General features: G+C 35.0%; 1 protein-coding gene across 1 annotated transcript in view; it reads left to right on the forward strand.

The window, feature by feature from the left end:
* The window catches only part of LOC142346150 (uncharacterized), a 53,503-nt gene extending 39,823 nt beyond the window's left edge, over positions 1-13,680 (forward strand). Inside the window, exon 8 of the mRNA XM_075398658.1 lies at positions 12,752-13,680. Within this exon, the coding sequence (XP_075254773.1) occupies positions 12,752-13,680 (929 nt within the window). The remainder of the gene's footprint in view (positions 1-12,751) is intronic.
* Positions 13,681-15,151: the final 1,471 nt, after the last annotated feature.

Raw genomic sequence — 15,151 nt, forward strand, 5'->3', positions numbered from 1 at the left:
CTGCAGTAAAGAAATTGTACGCTTAAAATGAATATAAAACAATGTCTCTCATTACTATTTTGTTTTACACATAGCATATAATTTTTAATTACTGCTGCCTGATAAATATGGATGTATTCATAAATTTCTTCTTTATGTTTTTTTTCTATTTTTTTTTTGTTAAGAGGAGAGAATTTTGAGAATTTTTTATAACCGTGCTTATTAATTTGAGTTTGATGTTACGGCAACTCTCTCTAAATGTTTGTTTTTAGAATATATGATTTAAATGGATTGTTTTGCTATAGTCCAATTTCCTCTTTGAAAATTCTTTAAGTTTCTCTCTCTCTCTAACTCATTTTTTGATGCCGCACTTCTGCGGCTGTCACGTGGCGTGATGTCATCATCTATTACTCTCATTAATACTGATTTATAGTAGAAATATATAATTATAATTTTTTTATCATGAATGACCTGGCGCTTTCTAAGAAATCATTGTTATTTGCTCTCAAACGATTTGTTTAGCATTAACATTACTTCTGTTGGTCTTTTTTTGCGCTTGTTCGCTTTACCGATTTTTTGTCAGACCCATTCGACTTTTCGTCCACCGAAACGGGATCAAGAGGTTGCGAGCAGTGGGCACTAAGATCTCTTAGACCTCAGTTTTTGTGTTAAAGAAAATCAACAAAAGTTAGGCTCGATCACTAATATTGAAAGTTGATCAAGCAAGAAGTCATTTTTTCATATTTTTTCAAGGGTCCCACTTTTTGTTCAAGATTTCAAGTTTCATATCGCACTAGACATTGAATCTGTTTACCGCTCACATTTCTCATTTGTCTCGAAGAGTTCAACATTACAAAATGGTATAAAATTTGCAATCAACTGAGCAAAATTCTTGGAAAAAATTCTTGGAAGCCTTAAGGCATGTTTCATGGAAAAGTTTATTGGAAGCCCATTTTTTTCTCATGAGACAAAGCATACACTTTTCAAATGTAATTAAAGGGGATAACTGAAAACAGGAAACAGTCACATAATATAACAACTTCGGCAAATAAGAGTTTTTAAGGTCTATAATTGAGTCAATATAAAAGAAATATTCTTTATAAATTGCTCATTTTTGTAAAAACCATAGAGAGTGACAATGAAAGTGACACAGACCCGGCTGACAACCTCTGCAATCCATTTGCTCCAACAATAATAGAAAGGGCATAAACATTTAGAAAAAGAAGAAAAACTAATAAATTATCTCTAAGAAAAAACGACTGGAATAAATAGTGTTCTTTGGAAACATGCAGAATTGCAATGTTACCATAAATTTTTATTGAGTTCTCTATTTGAATTCTGAACAGTGAAATCGGGTCTAAATAAGTTAGCTCAGCCTTGGGCGCATGCGCCCTCGGCTTTGAGCTCCAATTGACTTAGGCTTCCCAGAACTATACTCTAAAATATACTTTGAGCCTTTAAGCTCACTATTGTCCAAGTTTCCGATTCACAGAAATTGTTTTGGAGACGTATATTTAGGTTGTGAAATGCGGTTCTTAGGAATTTATCCCTAAGGATTTTGATGCCTTCTCAAGTTCAACAGAAATTATTTTTGATTTAATCTCCTCCAATGGCTCTCATTTCTCAAAACAATGAGAAAACATTTTGAGATTTTTTTCAAATGCAAGTCTTTACGGTTGAAAATGGATTACGACCCCCCAGCTCAGTTTATTATTAAATTGGTTTTCAGAAGCTAAGGACACGTAATCCACTCAGCGCAAACATGTCACCTCGTTCCAACAGGTCATCAAATTTTGGAGGTAGAAGCAAAATTTTTCCAAATTTAACAAAATTCCTCAATTTGACAAAAAACGGAATTAAAAACCAAAAAAATAAAAGAAATCAAGATCAGCAAAACTTGAAAAGTAGTTCAGCATTGCTTTGAATGTGATTGGACACACATAGAGATAAAATTTTTCAGTTTGTTTCTGTTCACTGTTTTTGTACTTTTCGCAAATTTCGGATCGTAGTTAGGCCAGAGGTTGAGTAATATCCATACCCTTACGCCAAATAATTTAGAGCTACAGCCAGCTGCGTTATTAGATGCTTTGATGGATCTGGGCGTATTTCTCAATTTTGATGCCTTCTAAAGTTCAAATGAAATTGTTTTTGATTAATGCTTCTACAATGGCTATCATTTCTCAAAACAATGACTTAAACTTTGAGATTTCGTTCAAATGCAAGTCCTTTACAGTTAGAGTCTGACATCGTTCTCTCACAGCACGAATTGAACCGCGTTTTCTCAAACCGCATATAAAATTACTGAAAAGATTCAGTTTGGATTCTAGGGGCTCTACGGCTGTTATGCACGCTGTGGGATACAAAAGCATAGCTTATTGAACAATCGGTTGTACATACACCTTGTAGTAAAAAAAATAATTGGGGAAAAGTCAGCACAGCTTTACAAAATGATTCAATATGTAACGGGACGTGTTTTATAGCTGAGGTACACATGATGTACTGGGGGCACCAAAGAAAAAGATCCAAAAGACTTCATCTGTCAGGTGCATTATCATGATATGAAGCGTTTTCTGTAGTTTTCATGGTCTTAAATGCTTTTAAATGGATTTCATGTGTAAAGACTCAGAAGTCAGTTCTCCAAGGTTTTTTTGAAAGAAAGAACTCAGCTCTGAAGTGTCTTGGGTCTAGGATACGGAAGCGGAAATATAAAAAAACTTGTAATAATTTCACGATGTTCAGAGAAAGCATCAGAACATAATGTTTTCCACGTGCAATCGTTTAATATCTACGGACACAAAAATACAGCCCTTTCCGGATGTTCACTATAATTTCAGATACATAAAAACAAAAAATATGGTTTAAATGAGCAGCGGCTTGATTCATTCAGTTTTATTTTTCTGATATTCGAAAAAATTTTCGTGTAAAATGTATTCAAATGGTATCCATTTCAATGAAAAATGGTAACAAGATGAAAGTTTACATATTTGTTCAACTAATCAGATGTCAATAGGTTGAGTTGATTGGACTGATTTCTGGTAGACATGATGAATTACTGGAATGCCGCCAGAGTTAACTGCTTGAACTGACCTCTGATAAAAGACGAATCTTGCTTTTTCGGACGTGCATTTTTCGAGGTCATAGTAGTTATTTGTACCTCTGCCTTGATTAAGAGCTCTCAAACACTATCGCTCAGGAAAAACGTGCGTTGTTGCTTCTCGCATTTTTTTCAAAAGGGTAACTTGTAAGATCTTGCGACTTTTCAGCAGTTAAAAATATGATAGTGCCTCGCTTTGGGGAAACATAAATCAATATATGTACACTAACTGCATTAAAAAAATTGTACACTTGAAGTAAACAAAAAAACAATGTCTCTGATTGTTATATTGATTTACACATAGCATAGAAACTTAAATTACTGCTGCCTAATAAAAAAAGTTGTATTCATAAATTTCTTCTCTATGTTTTTTTTTACTTTTTCTTTGTTAAGAGGAGAGATTTTTGGGAGGTTTTTTTTTATGGCCGTGCTTATTAATTTGAGTTTGATGTTACGGCAACTCTGTTTAAATGTTTGTTTGTAAAGTATATGATTTAATTGGATTGCTTTGTTTTGATTTGATTCCCAAAAACTGTGTTTCAAATCAAAAATATTTTCTTGTTAAATCAGTCATTGTGTTTTTAGGAAACCAAGTTTTAAATCAGCTCCTACTAAGTATTTTATAGCGAAATTGTTCATCGTTGCTTCTCAGCTTAGACAATGTCTCCGACTAGTCGAGAACCGGGCAGTATAGATAGCCGGCTGTGGTTAAAGAAAATTCTGTTTATTTTAGATCCCAATTATATTTTGTCACAACCGCCCGGATTAGATCCGGGTGGGGGTCAAAGCAGAAGATCGAGGGGTAATATATCCGCGGCTGAAAGATGATTCTGTTGCGCTTAGCTCCAAATTTCATTTTGTTTTCGGGGAAGTAAAAAAAACTAGACCAGGGGGTGTTCCGAAGAATATGGCGTCATTTTGGTATACAAAATTCTGGTAACGTCTCTTTGCATCTTGGGACGCCTGTTTTGATTCAAGTCCATCATGCTCGGTCTTTTTGGGTACTATCGAGACGCGGAAATTGACATGAAACTTAAACTGATAATCTATGAAAACGCATGGATCTTTTCCGTTTGTGCCCCCTCCCCGCTTAGTTTTTTATTAAATTGGTTTTCAGAAGCTAAGGACACGTTATCCACTCAGCACAAACACGTCACCTCGTTCCAACAGGTCATCAAAGTTTGGAGGTAGAAGCAAAATTTTTCCAAATTTAACAAAATTCCTCAATTTGACAAAAAACGGAATTAAAAACCAAAAAAAAATATAAAGAAATCAAGATCAATAAAATTTTAAAAGTAGTTCAGCATTGCCTTGAATGTGATTGGACACACATAGAAATAAAATTTTCCAATTTGTCTCTGTTCACTGTTTTTATACTTTTTGCAAAGTTCGGATCGCAGTTAAGCAAGAGATTGAGTACTTTCCATACCCTTACTCCAAAATATTTAGAGCTACAGCCAGATGCGTTATTAGATGTTTCGACGGATCTACGTGTTCTTCTCAATTTTGATGCCTTCTAAAGTTCAAATAAAGTTATTTTTGCTTAAATCTTCTTCAATGGCTGTCATTTCTCAAAATAATGACTTAAAACTTTGAAATTTCGTTCAAATGCAAGTCCTTTACAGTTAGAGTCCGATATCGTTCTCTCACAGCACGAATTGAACCGCGTTTTCTCAAACCGCATATAAGTATATTGAAAATATTCAGTTTAGATTCTACGTGCTCTAGGGCTGTTATGCACGCTGTGGGATAAAAAAGTATAGCTTTTTGAACAATCGGTTGTACATACACCTTGTAGTAAAACAATAATTGGGGAAAAGTCAGCACAGCTCTACATAATGATTTAATATGTATTGACACGTTTTTTGTAACTGAGGGACGCATGACGTACTGGGAGCAAAAATGAAAATGATCCAAAGTATTGCATCTGTCAGGTGCATTATCATGATATGAAGCGTTTTCTGTAGTTTTCATGGTCATAAATGCTTATAAATGGATTTCATGTGTAACGACTCAGAAGTCAGTTCTCCAAGGTTTATCTGAAAGTAAGGACTCAGCTCTGAAATGTCTGGGGTCTAGGCTACGGAATCAGAAATAAAAAAAACTTGTAATAATTTCACGATGGTCAGAGAAAGCATCAGAATATAATGTTTTCCACGTGCAATCGTTTAATATCTACGGACACAAAATACAGCCCTTTCCGGATGTTCACTATAATTTCAGATACATAAAAACAAAATATGGTTTAAATGAGCAGCGGCTTGATTCATTCAGTTTTATTTTTCTGATTTTCGAAAAAATTTTCGTGTAAAATGTATTCAAATGGTATCCATTTCAATGAAAAATGGTAACAAGATGAAAGTTTACATATTTGTTCAACTAATCAGATGTCAATAGGTTGAGTTGATTGGACTGATTTCTGGTAGACATGATGAATTACTGGAATGCCGCCAGAGTTAACTGCTTGAACTGACCTCTGATAAAAGACGAATCTTGCTTATTCGGACGTGCATTTTTCGAGGTCATAGTAGTTATTTGTACCTCTGCCTTGATTAAGAGCTCTTAAACACTATCGCTCAGGAAAAACGTGCGTTGTTGCTTCTCGTATTTTTTTCAAAAGGTTAACTTGTAAGATTTTGCGACTTTTCAGCAGTTAAAAATATGATAGTGCCTCGCTTTGGGGAAACATAAATTATTATATGTACACTAACTGCAGTAAAAAAATTGTACACTTAAAGTTAAAAAAAATAATGTCTCTGATTGTTATATTGATTTACACATAGCATATAAATTTAAATTATTGCTGCCTAATAAAAAAGGTTGTATTCATAAATTTCTTCTCTATGTTTTTTTTACTTTTTCTTTGTTAAGAGGAGAGATTTTTTGTGAGTTTTTTATGACCGTGCATATTAATTTGAGTTTGATGTTACGGCAACTCTGTCTAAATGTTTGTTTGTAGAGTATATGATTTAATTGGATTGTTTTGTTTTGATTTGATTCTCAAAAACTTTGTTTCAAATCAAAAATGTTTTCTTGTTAAATCATTCATTGTGTTTTTAGGAAACCAAGTTTTAAATCAGCCCCTACTAAGTACTTCATAGCGAAATTGTTCGTCGTTGCTTCTCAGCTTAGACAATGTCTCCGACTAGTGTCACCAAATCTTGATAACATCGTATCGAGTCAAATCTTGACAATCATTTGGGAGGAAACGTGACTTAAAAAGCAAGTTCGTTATAGAATCGCTAAACTAAAGTTTTAAATTGAAGATTTGCTATGATTACAATACAATGACGTAAAAAGAAGCATTCTGATCGCGAGCTCCAAAATCAGAACTGCTTCCGTGAATCCAGTGACTTTTTCTGGAACTGTTGAACAATCGAAGCAACTGGGTTCATGGTTTTGAGTATTCAAAACAGTTCGCATATATTTTTTAAAAAGTTACCTCAAATTAACCAATTGAAAGAAAATAGGTCCACAATCCAGCAAAAAACGTGACTTTCCGGGTTCCTGCATTTTTTTGTGTCAACTTCCACATGTATTGATTCAGAAGTTAGCTCTCCAATTTTTTGTGATTGTTAAGACTCAACTACGAAATTCTTGGAACTAGCAATCAGATAGGAAGTCAGAAAAGTCTACTTGTGATAATTTCAAGATATTTAGAGGAAGCATCAGATGAAGAATGTTTTTCATGTGTAATCTTTCAAATTCTACCGAGGCAAAGTACATATCTGTCTGGATATTCCTCTTATATTCAAGTAATTAAAACACAGAAATTGGAAGAATTGAATTTCGGCTCGGCTCATAAAGTTTTGTCAAACATTTGAATTAAAGTTTTGAGTAAACTGTAGGGAATGGTATCCATTGAAATGAGAAATGATAAGAACAAAATAAAATTTTGGAATGCGTTCAACTAAACAGACGTTGAGGAATTGATTGAACTGAGTTCCTGGCGCCAATCTTGACTGTTTGGACTGACTTCTGTTTTAAAAAAATTTTTGCTTATTTTGAGTTATGTGTACCTTTGCCTTGGAAAAGAGCATTCAATCGCCATTTTGTTACAAAGTGTTGATGATTAATATTTTATCACGTCTCGAGGCAAAACCACCGTTTTTTGTCATCATTTGCCAGTTTTATGCGTAAACGTTAGTTTGATTTTGAAGGCCCAATTTTATTTCTTCTAAAAACGAAGAAACTGAGAATTGATTGTTTATGTTATGAAGAAAGAAAGATATTATAGTTCCAGCATAATTTTTTAAGACTCAGTCCAGTCCAGTTCTTGAAAACCAAAATAGGAGAATAACAATTATTCTTGTAAAATATGTATACAACTCGTGTTTGGTAAATTAAGGTCTTCTTTCTTAGTTATTCATTTTTATTATTCTGCAGTTATTCTACAGTTTATCATTTGAAAAAAAAGATTGATAAACTTCATTTGTTTTGCTCTTTCTGTTTGATCCCTTATTCAATTATCATGCATCCAAGTAAAATATCAATATCGTAAGTAATTTTTAGCCAATTTCAGAAGACACGGTTTTCATACTTTGAATCTAAGAATCCTTTAACAGATAGAAAACTGGCGCGATGCTCTTTTATCCAACAAAATACTTTTATTTTGTTCGAAGTTGCAAGTATCCTTCAGAGAAAACGTTTTTTTTTGCTTCTTGATGGTTTTTGCCGAAAGAAAAACTTGTTAGATCTTGCAAGTTTTCAGCAGTTAAATTATATGATAATGCCTTGCTTTGAAAAAACTTGTGAGCAATTGATACAGATACACTACCTGTTATAAAGAAATTGTTCACACAAAGAAAACAGAAAAGCGAAGCCTCTAACAACTATAATTGCTTTACACATAGCATCCGAAATCAAATTACTGCTGCTTAATGAATATGATTTTTCTCATCAATTTTTCTTTCTTCTCTTTGTTTTTTTACTCTTCTCATTGTTAAGAGGAGAGAGTTTCTGGGAGTTTTGTCATCGCCGTGCTTATTTTTTTTCTTTGATGTTACGGCCAATCTGTCTAGTTTTGTTTATAGAGTATATTATTAAATTGGATTGTTTTGTTTTGAATTAAGTCGCAAAAATTGTGTTTCAAATCGAAAAACTTTGCTTGCTAACTCAGATAGTGTATTTTATAAGATACCAGGTTATAAACCAGCTCCTAATATGTACTCAATAGCAAAATTGTTCAGACAATGACTACGAAGCTTAGATAATGACTCCTACTTCCTATCAAGTGTGGCACCAAATCGTGATCAAGTCAATTCTTTGTAATCATTTGAAAAAAAATCATGACTTAAGAAGCACACATTTGGAAAGAATAAATTGAAGATTAAACTTTAAGATTTGTTATGTATACACTACAATGACGTGAATAGAAAAATTTTGATCGAGAGCATCGAAGCTAGAACTGTATCCGAGAGTCAAGTGAGTTTTTCTGGGATTGTTGAACAATTGCAGGAACTGAGTTTATTTTTTTTATTATTCAAAACAATTCACATTTTTCGAGAAAAAAATAGATACCTGAAACCAAACAATTGGAAGAAAACAGGTTCGAAATCCTGCAAAATTCTTCTATTTCCGTGTTCCTGTATGTTTTGTAAGCTTAAACTTTTCCACGTTAAACTTTTAGTCTCTGTTTATTCAGAAAACTTCATCATGTGTTAGTTCTGTGTCAGAACTCCATTTTTTACACTTCGGTCGTGGCATACTGCCATGGAAGTTTTAATACTGAAAAGTCTTCAAACATGCATTGTTTAGGACATTACAGGTGTTACTTAAAAAACTCGTCCAGGTTTTATAAAATTTGAATTTCAGCCATGGCGCTTCAAGCCTTGTGTGATGTTAAGCTTGCAACTTTGCAAGCCCTCGTTGTGGTTGCTTTCATCCTTATTATTATTGACAGTCGTTGGAACTCAGCCTTACCCTAGACGAGACCAAATGGTTATCTTGCAAGAATCTGCCAGAATCTTGAAAATAACTATAGTTAAATTGTCAGACTCAGATGACTCTGGATCCTGATATTTTGTTTGAACAATGGGGGTATAATCGGACAAGTTGTAGGGTTTGGAAATTTTTATGGTTGAAGAAAAGTTTATGAGGAGCAGTTTGGGACCGGAACGGTGTGATCAGTAAATCTGAATCATGATATTGCAAAATTTAAAATGAGACCAAAATCTAGATATAGACCGATCGTAAACTGTAACGAAAATTGGATTGCAGAGAACAAGTATTACGGAACAAAATTATATTACTACCATCAAAAAAACTACACAATAAAATTTGCAGATTTTAACTGTTAAAACAAATGTCCCAAAATGGAAAAAAAAACTTCTGATTAGTGTAATATATAGAGCACCAAAAGTGAACGCGTTTGAGTTTGTTGACACTCTTATGAACCATTTATATGAAATCGGAGAAGAAAGCAATACTAATCATATTGTCTGTGGTGATTTTAACATAGACATTGCGGGTGAGTCAGACCGGAAACAAAATCTTATACAGAATCTGCATGACTTAGTATTTGAGCTTGCGAACAACCCTAAAGATTTTACGAGAGTGTCTCAATCAAGCCAATCAACAATTGACCTAAACTTACCGTTCAAACACATGTTCATAATTCGTCAGCGAGATATCATTTTGGTGTCATCATAGAATCACAATCAATCACCACAAAGAAAGACAGTGAAAAAAAGAGTTTCATTTCGCGAAATTGGAAAAAAACTGGAAAAGTTAGAAACAAAACTCCTATTAAATAACAAAATTCGAGAAAAATTTGAAAATAACACGCTACTAAATAATATACCCACTAGCTAGGGGATGTTAGAAAATTTACTGAGAATATTGGAAAAAGTACTCGACAAAATAATACCTCAAAAAAACATAAAACCACAAAGTGAAGGGAAGATATGGATAATTAATGAAGTGAAAAACCAGTGCTCTAAGAAGATAAAGCTTTAGAAAAAGTTTTCAGATGATAAATCTGAAGATGCCAAAGAATAATTCAAAAGGAAGCGCAACAAATGTAAACAATTAGTTCGCAGATCAAAGAAAGAGTTTTACTCAAAAGTTTTCTGTAAAAAAATACAAAACAACAAGAAAATCTTCCAGTTGATAAAAAAGTGATAAACGAAAAGAGCTTAGGCCTTTACCATGATCAATCGAATGATATATCTGCAACAGTGCTCAATGATTTTTTTGTTGAAGTAGGACCAAGTTTGGCAAAAAATTCAATAACAACTTTGAAATATCTAGCATATCACGGAACGAAAAATCTTTGTTTTTAAGCAAAACAGAGAAAATAGAAGTATATAATGAACTCAAACATTTGAACCACAAGAAAAGTCTAGATACTTTTTGATTATCAAATTTTTTTCTTAAGATTGTGTCACCAACAATTTCAGAACGGCTTAGTCAAATTTTCAACAAATGCATCGAGGAGGAATGCTTCCCAAATTTGCTTAATATTGGAATAGTGATTCCAATTCAGAAGGAGGGACCAAAGAATGAAGCCGGAAATTACCGACCCATCTCCTTACTACCAGTAGTGGGCAAACTTTTTGAGAAACTTTTGCACAAAAAAATTTTAGATTTTCTTATAAAGCATAAGGTATTGTCAGGAGGCAGTTTGGCTTTCTAAGTAAGCGTTCAACGGTCGACGCAATAATCGAAACTTTTGAAGCACTACTTGAACGAAAACAACTGCATAAACCAGTCCAGTGCACGTTACTTGATTTATCAAAAGCTTTCGACACGGTTGATCGTCAATTGCTCCACTAGCTTAATATGAAAGATATGGCCTCAGATGTACAGTAGGACGGTTACGCTCTTTTCTCTCCAACCGCAAGCAATTTGTGCAGTTCTCCGACAACTCATCAATTATGAGAGACATTACACATGGTGTACACCAGGGATTCATTCTAGGACCCCTTCTCTTCCTTTTGTACATCAATGATATTCTGACGATTGTCAAAAATTGTGAAATTACCAAATTTGCAGACGACACTAAGATTTTTAGAGATTATAGTGAAAACAGTCATCTAGTAGAGCTAAATAAAATTTCGGAATCGATGAAAAACAACAAACTTACACTGAACGAAGCTAAAAGACCATTTGGTTGGTTGGAAAAAAAGCTGAAAAATCAGATTATTTCACCTTGAATAACGCTGAAATTCAAGCCAAAAGTGTTGTGAAATATCTTGGCGTCCTCATTGAATATCGACTTGACTTCAGAGAACATGTATGTTTTATTGAAAAACAATGCGCAAAATTCATAACTATATTATATCAAACACGCCAATTCCCAGACAAAAAACTTCTAGTAAAAATTTTTAAACAATATGTTCAACCTCGTTACCAATTTGGAATGTTAGTTTACGGAACCACAACCAAGTCGATCTTAACGAAGTTACAAATACAACAAAATTTTTTTCTCAGAATAGTCTTTCAATTAAAGAAATCGGATGAGGTTCGCACGACAAGAAAAAAGCAAGCAATAGCCTCAATTTTTGAACTACACGTATATGAAGTATTTAGGTTACTGGTTTCAATGCTACGCAGAACCCATCCACCCGAATTAGTCAACAGGTTCTTAGAAATACGTGAAGTTGAAAAGTCATTAAATGATAAAAAAGAGACTAAAAAGTTTACCTACCATTCATAAACTTACTAAGCAAAACAGAAAACTGTTTTCAGTCAGAGTTCGCTTACTTTATAACGTACTGGCACAATTTGACGAAACAATAATAAGAAAAGCAATTGGTTGTGAGGAGCAAAAGTTGAATGATTTTCTTCATAAAGTTAGGGACACCTACATTTTAGACTCGGAAGTTTTTAAAAAACCTTTTTTGGTAATTGGGCCATTTTAATATTTTCATTGTCGTTTTTCACTAGCATTAGAACAAGTATTTGCAATTGACTAGTTTTTTTTGAAACATGTAAAATCAAGGGGAAATTTATGGGAAAAGAAGCTCTAAAGCGGCCCCTCACACATGCTTTCAGCCTTTTGGTTCTCGCGCGGTATACATGAATGATGACTGTATTCTTTGTATATCGCAAACGAAAATATTATTATTATTATAAAAAGTGAACACTTTCAATTGACCTGTCTTTTATATGGTTACTTTTTTACTGTTTTGTTGGTTCAAAAACTACGTCGAAGATACTTCGTATAACATTTTGTAAATATTTTCTCAAAAATTTTCATACTGACAAACACGTATAATCTGTTCAAATCTAATTTCAGTACTGTTGATCAAAACTGAGTGACCGATGGATGATTGAAATCACTCAGAAGTTGCTAACAAAACAACCGATTTTACAAAATCACCGAGGGCAAGAAAATTGCAAGAAAATTGCAAGAAAATCGTCGCAAGAAAGCTGCCTACTTATTTGGGTAGAACTAGGTCTGAAAGAGGATCACTTTTCTCTGGCGCCTTCACCTGGGTTTCAACAAAGGCCTGCTACGCGAAGAAACGTTGCAAAATATATTAGCCAGCTGATAAAATCAGCGCAAACTTTATATCGAGTATTCGAACGCATACCGTGTTTTGCCAAAAAAACTGCAGATAAATCATTCAAAACTTAAGACTTCAAGCACTGTGAACAGAGTTTTTTGGGTGGTGCGTGTATTTTGCTGAAATAATACTTCAGAAAACTTATGGAAATGTATTTTTTTTGCAGGAGCGCAATACATCGTCGAGCTTCAACCTTTCTTCGGGCTCAACATTGGTATCCCTGAGGTCGTGACAGTTATAACTTTACTAGCAGAACCATTGTTTGACGTCTTTACAATTGACTCCACATCAGTCAGTTTTTCACTCATAATTACGGGACGATTTGGATTCTTAAATGCAACCATCAGCTCTGAATTCGAGGATGTTCCTCAAACCTACCCAGAAAAATTCTCATTTCCGGCTCTTACAACTTATACTTTCAAAAATTTGACTCCCGGTCAGACATACATCTTCGAAATTGCAATAAAGGCGGGATCGGATAGGAAAGTTATTGAAAAGACAGTTGTGACTTTCCCAGCAGATGCGAATCTCATTTCGTCTCAAATTCACGGTGATCAATCGACCACCTTAATGCTTCAATTTGACGGAGAAGGCAGTTCAATTCATTATGAAATTGTTGACTCGTCCGGCGCAGTGCAATTGCCGCAAGTTACACTCGATTTTCAACAAACTCTATCACTGACAATTGCTCCCCAATATTTCGGAATGACCCTAAGAATCAAAGCCATCAGTGGAACCATAGATGGAAATTTCGTGGAAATCGGAATCGGACTTGCAAGCGTGGATTCGGTAACGTTCACAAAAGTTGCATCAGGACTCCGAGTATCATATGTAATGACCAGCGAGACTTATTCGGGAGTCAGATTTGAACTTCACCCAGATCCAGATCCAGGTGACAGAGATTTTGCCAAGGGTGTGGACGTTGTGCTGAACAAGGTCTACTGCGGAAAATTGGTGCGTGTCAAAGTGGTTCCGTACTACTCTGGATCTGATGCAGCACCTTATGAAGAGGATGTAGCAATTGAATCTTGTGCTTCAAATTCGCCCGTTCAAGCTTCCGAAGTTGAGCTCTTGATTGACAAGGGATCTAGCTAAAAAATGATTGAGATGCATTTGGTATAATTAGCAAAAAAAAGTTCTGGTTTTAAATTTCTGGGTAGGTAGGTAGGTAGGTGGGTGGTTGGGTAGATAGGTTGGTAAGGTAGGTAGTGCTGGGGTAGTTGGGGGGCTTGGTGGGGGTAGCTAGGTGAAGGGAGTGGGTAGGGGTAGGTGTGGGGTGAGGTGGTGATGGGGGGGGGGGGGTGCGGCGGCCGGTGGAGGCGTGGGGGGGGGGGGGGTAGGTAGGTAGGTGTTTGGACGGGGGGAGGGTAGATAGGTGGTGGGGGGGGGGTTGTGCGGTGGAGTTTAGATAATTAGGGCTGACTTATAGAGGAACAAACAAATCTCAAAATGACCTCTTCAGCTTGAACATTACCAGCCGTTCCTAATTACTATACATTACAAACGAAGCTACTGTTAAAGTCCAATGTTTGAAAACAGAAGTCAACAATCAAAAACGGAGGTAATTGTTTGAACAGAAAGAAGTCAAAATTCAAGTCAAGAACAAACTTGCTTTCTGCTTAAAAAAAACCTGTAGAATCTCAATACACCTCTTCGAGTTGTAAAAAAAGGTGACACCTCTTAAAAAGACATGTATTACCTTAACTTGTTTGAGAAAAATGGTACACTTTTTAAGGTCTCTTCAATGAAAATTCTCAGCATGAATCTTGGCAAGCCCATATATGCTCTCAACTGAAAATCAAATCTAACAAATACACGAAAACGTCTTGGAGTCTTTTGAAGAACCAGTCGTATAAACCTCGACATTTGAGAACACCCGGCTCGTTAAAGGTAGTTTGAAAAAACCATGCTTATCTAAGTCAGTTCAAGCAAAAACATTTGGCTCAACTTTTGTGTTCAATTTGAGTTTATTTCACCAAAACTCTACTCTGCTAAATTTAGGCTGAACCCAACCAGGCTGAGTAATAGACCCAAAGTCAAAATGCCCAGATAACCCCAGGCGAAAAGTGTATAAGTCACGACTATTGTGCGTCTAAAGATTTCAGTGCGTTCTTTGTGCGTTGGAAAGTCAAATATCTCCAAACATCTCAAACCAAAACCATAGATGCCCAGACTTTCGTGCATTTTTGTTCATACCACGTGATTCCAAAAAAATTCATGCAATCCGACTCGAAAAGTTTTGGTTCATACATCACCCGACTTTCGAACTTTTTGTGTCAGGACCTTCGTGTGTTCATCAGACGGAAACCAATTCTACATCCTGTAGTGCAGTGCTGATCTCTGAACATGATACAATCAAAAGGTTTTAAGAGTTTGCTTATTTCCATCGGATCAAGGATTTGGTCAGAATAGACCAAACTTAGCACTGTAAAAAGCACTTCTCATTTGTGTAATCCTCAGTGTATTGATCAGACTTCCATGCGTTCAAGTCTAGATTTTTTGAATCCGCTCGTGTTTCCAGGCCGTATAACTATGAACGCTTGAACGCCCCTTTGTAACTTCGTTT

The sequence above is a fragment of the Convolutriloba macropyga genome, chromosome 9 (genome assembly GCF_964194025.1).
Source record: "Convolutriloba macropyga chromosome 9, txConMacr16.3, whole genome shotgun sequence".
NCBI lineage: Eukaryota > Metazoa > Xenacoelomorpha > Acoela > Convolutidae > Convolutriloba > Convolutriloba macropyga.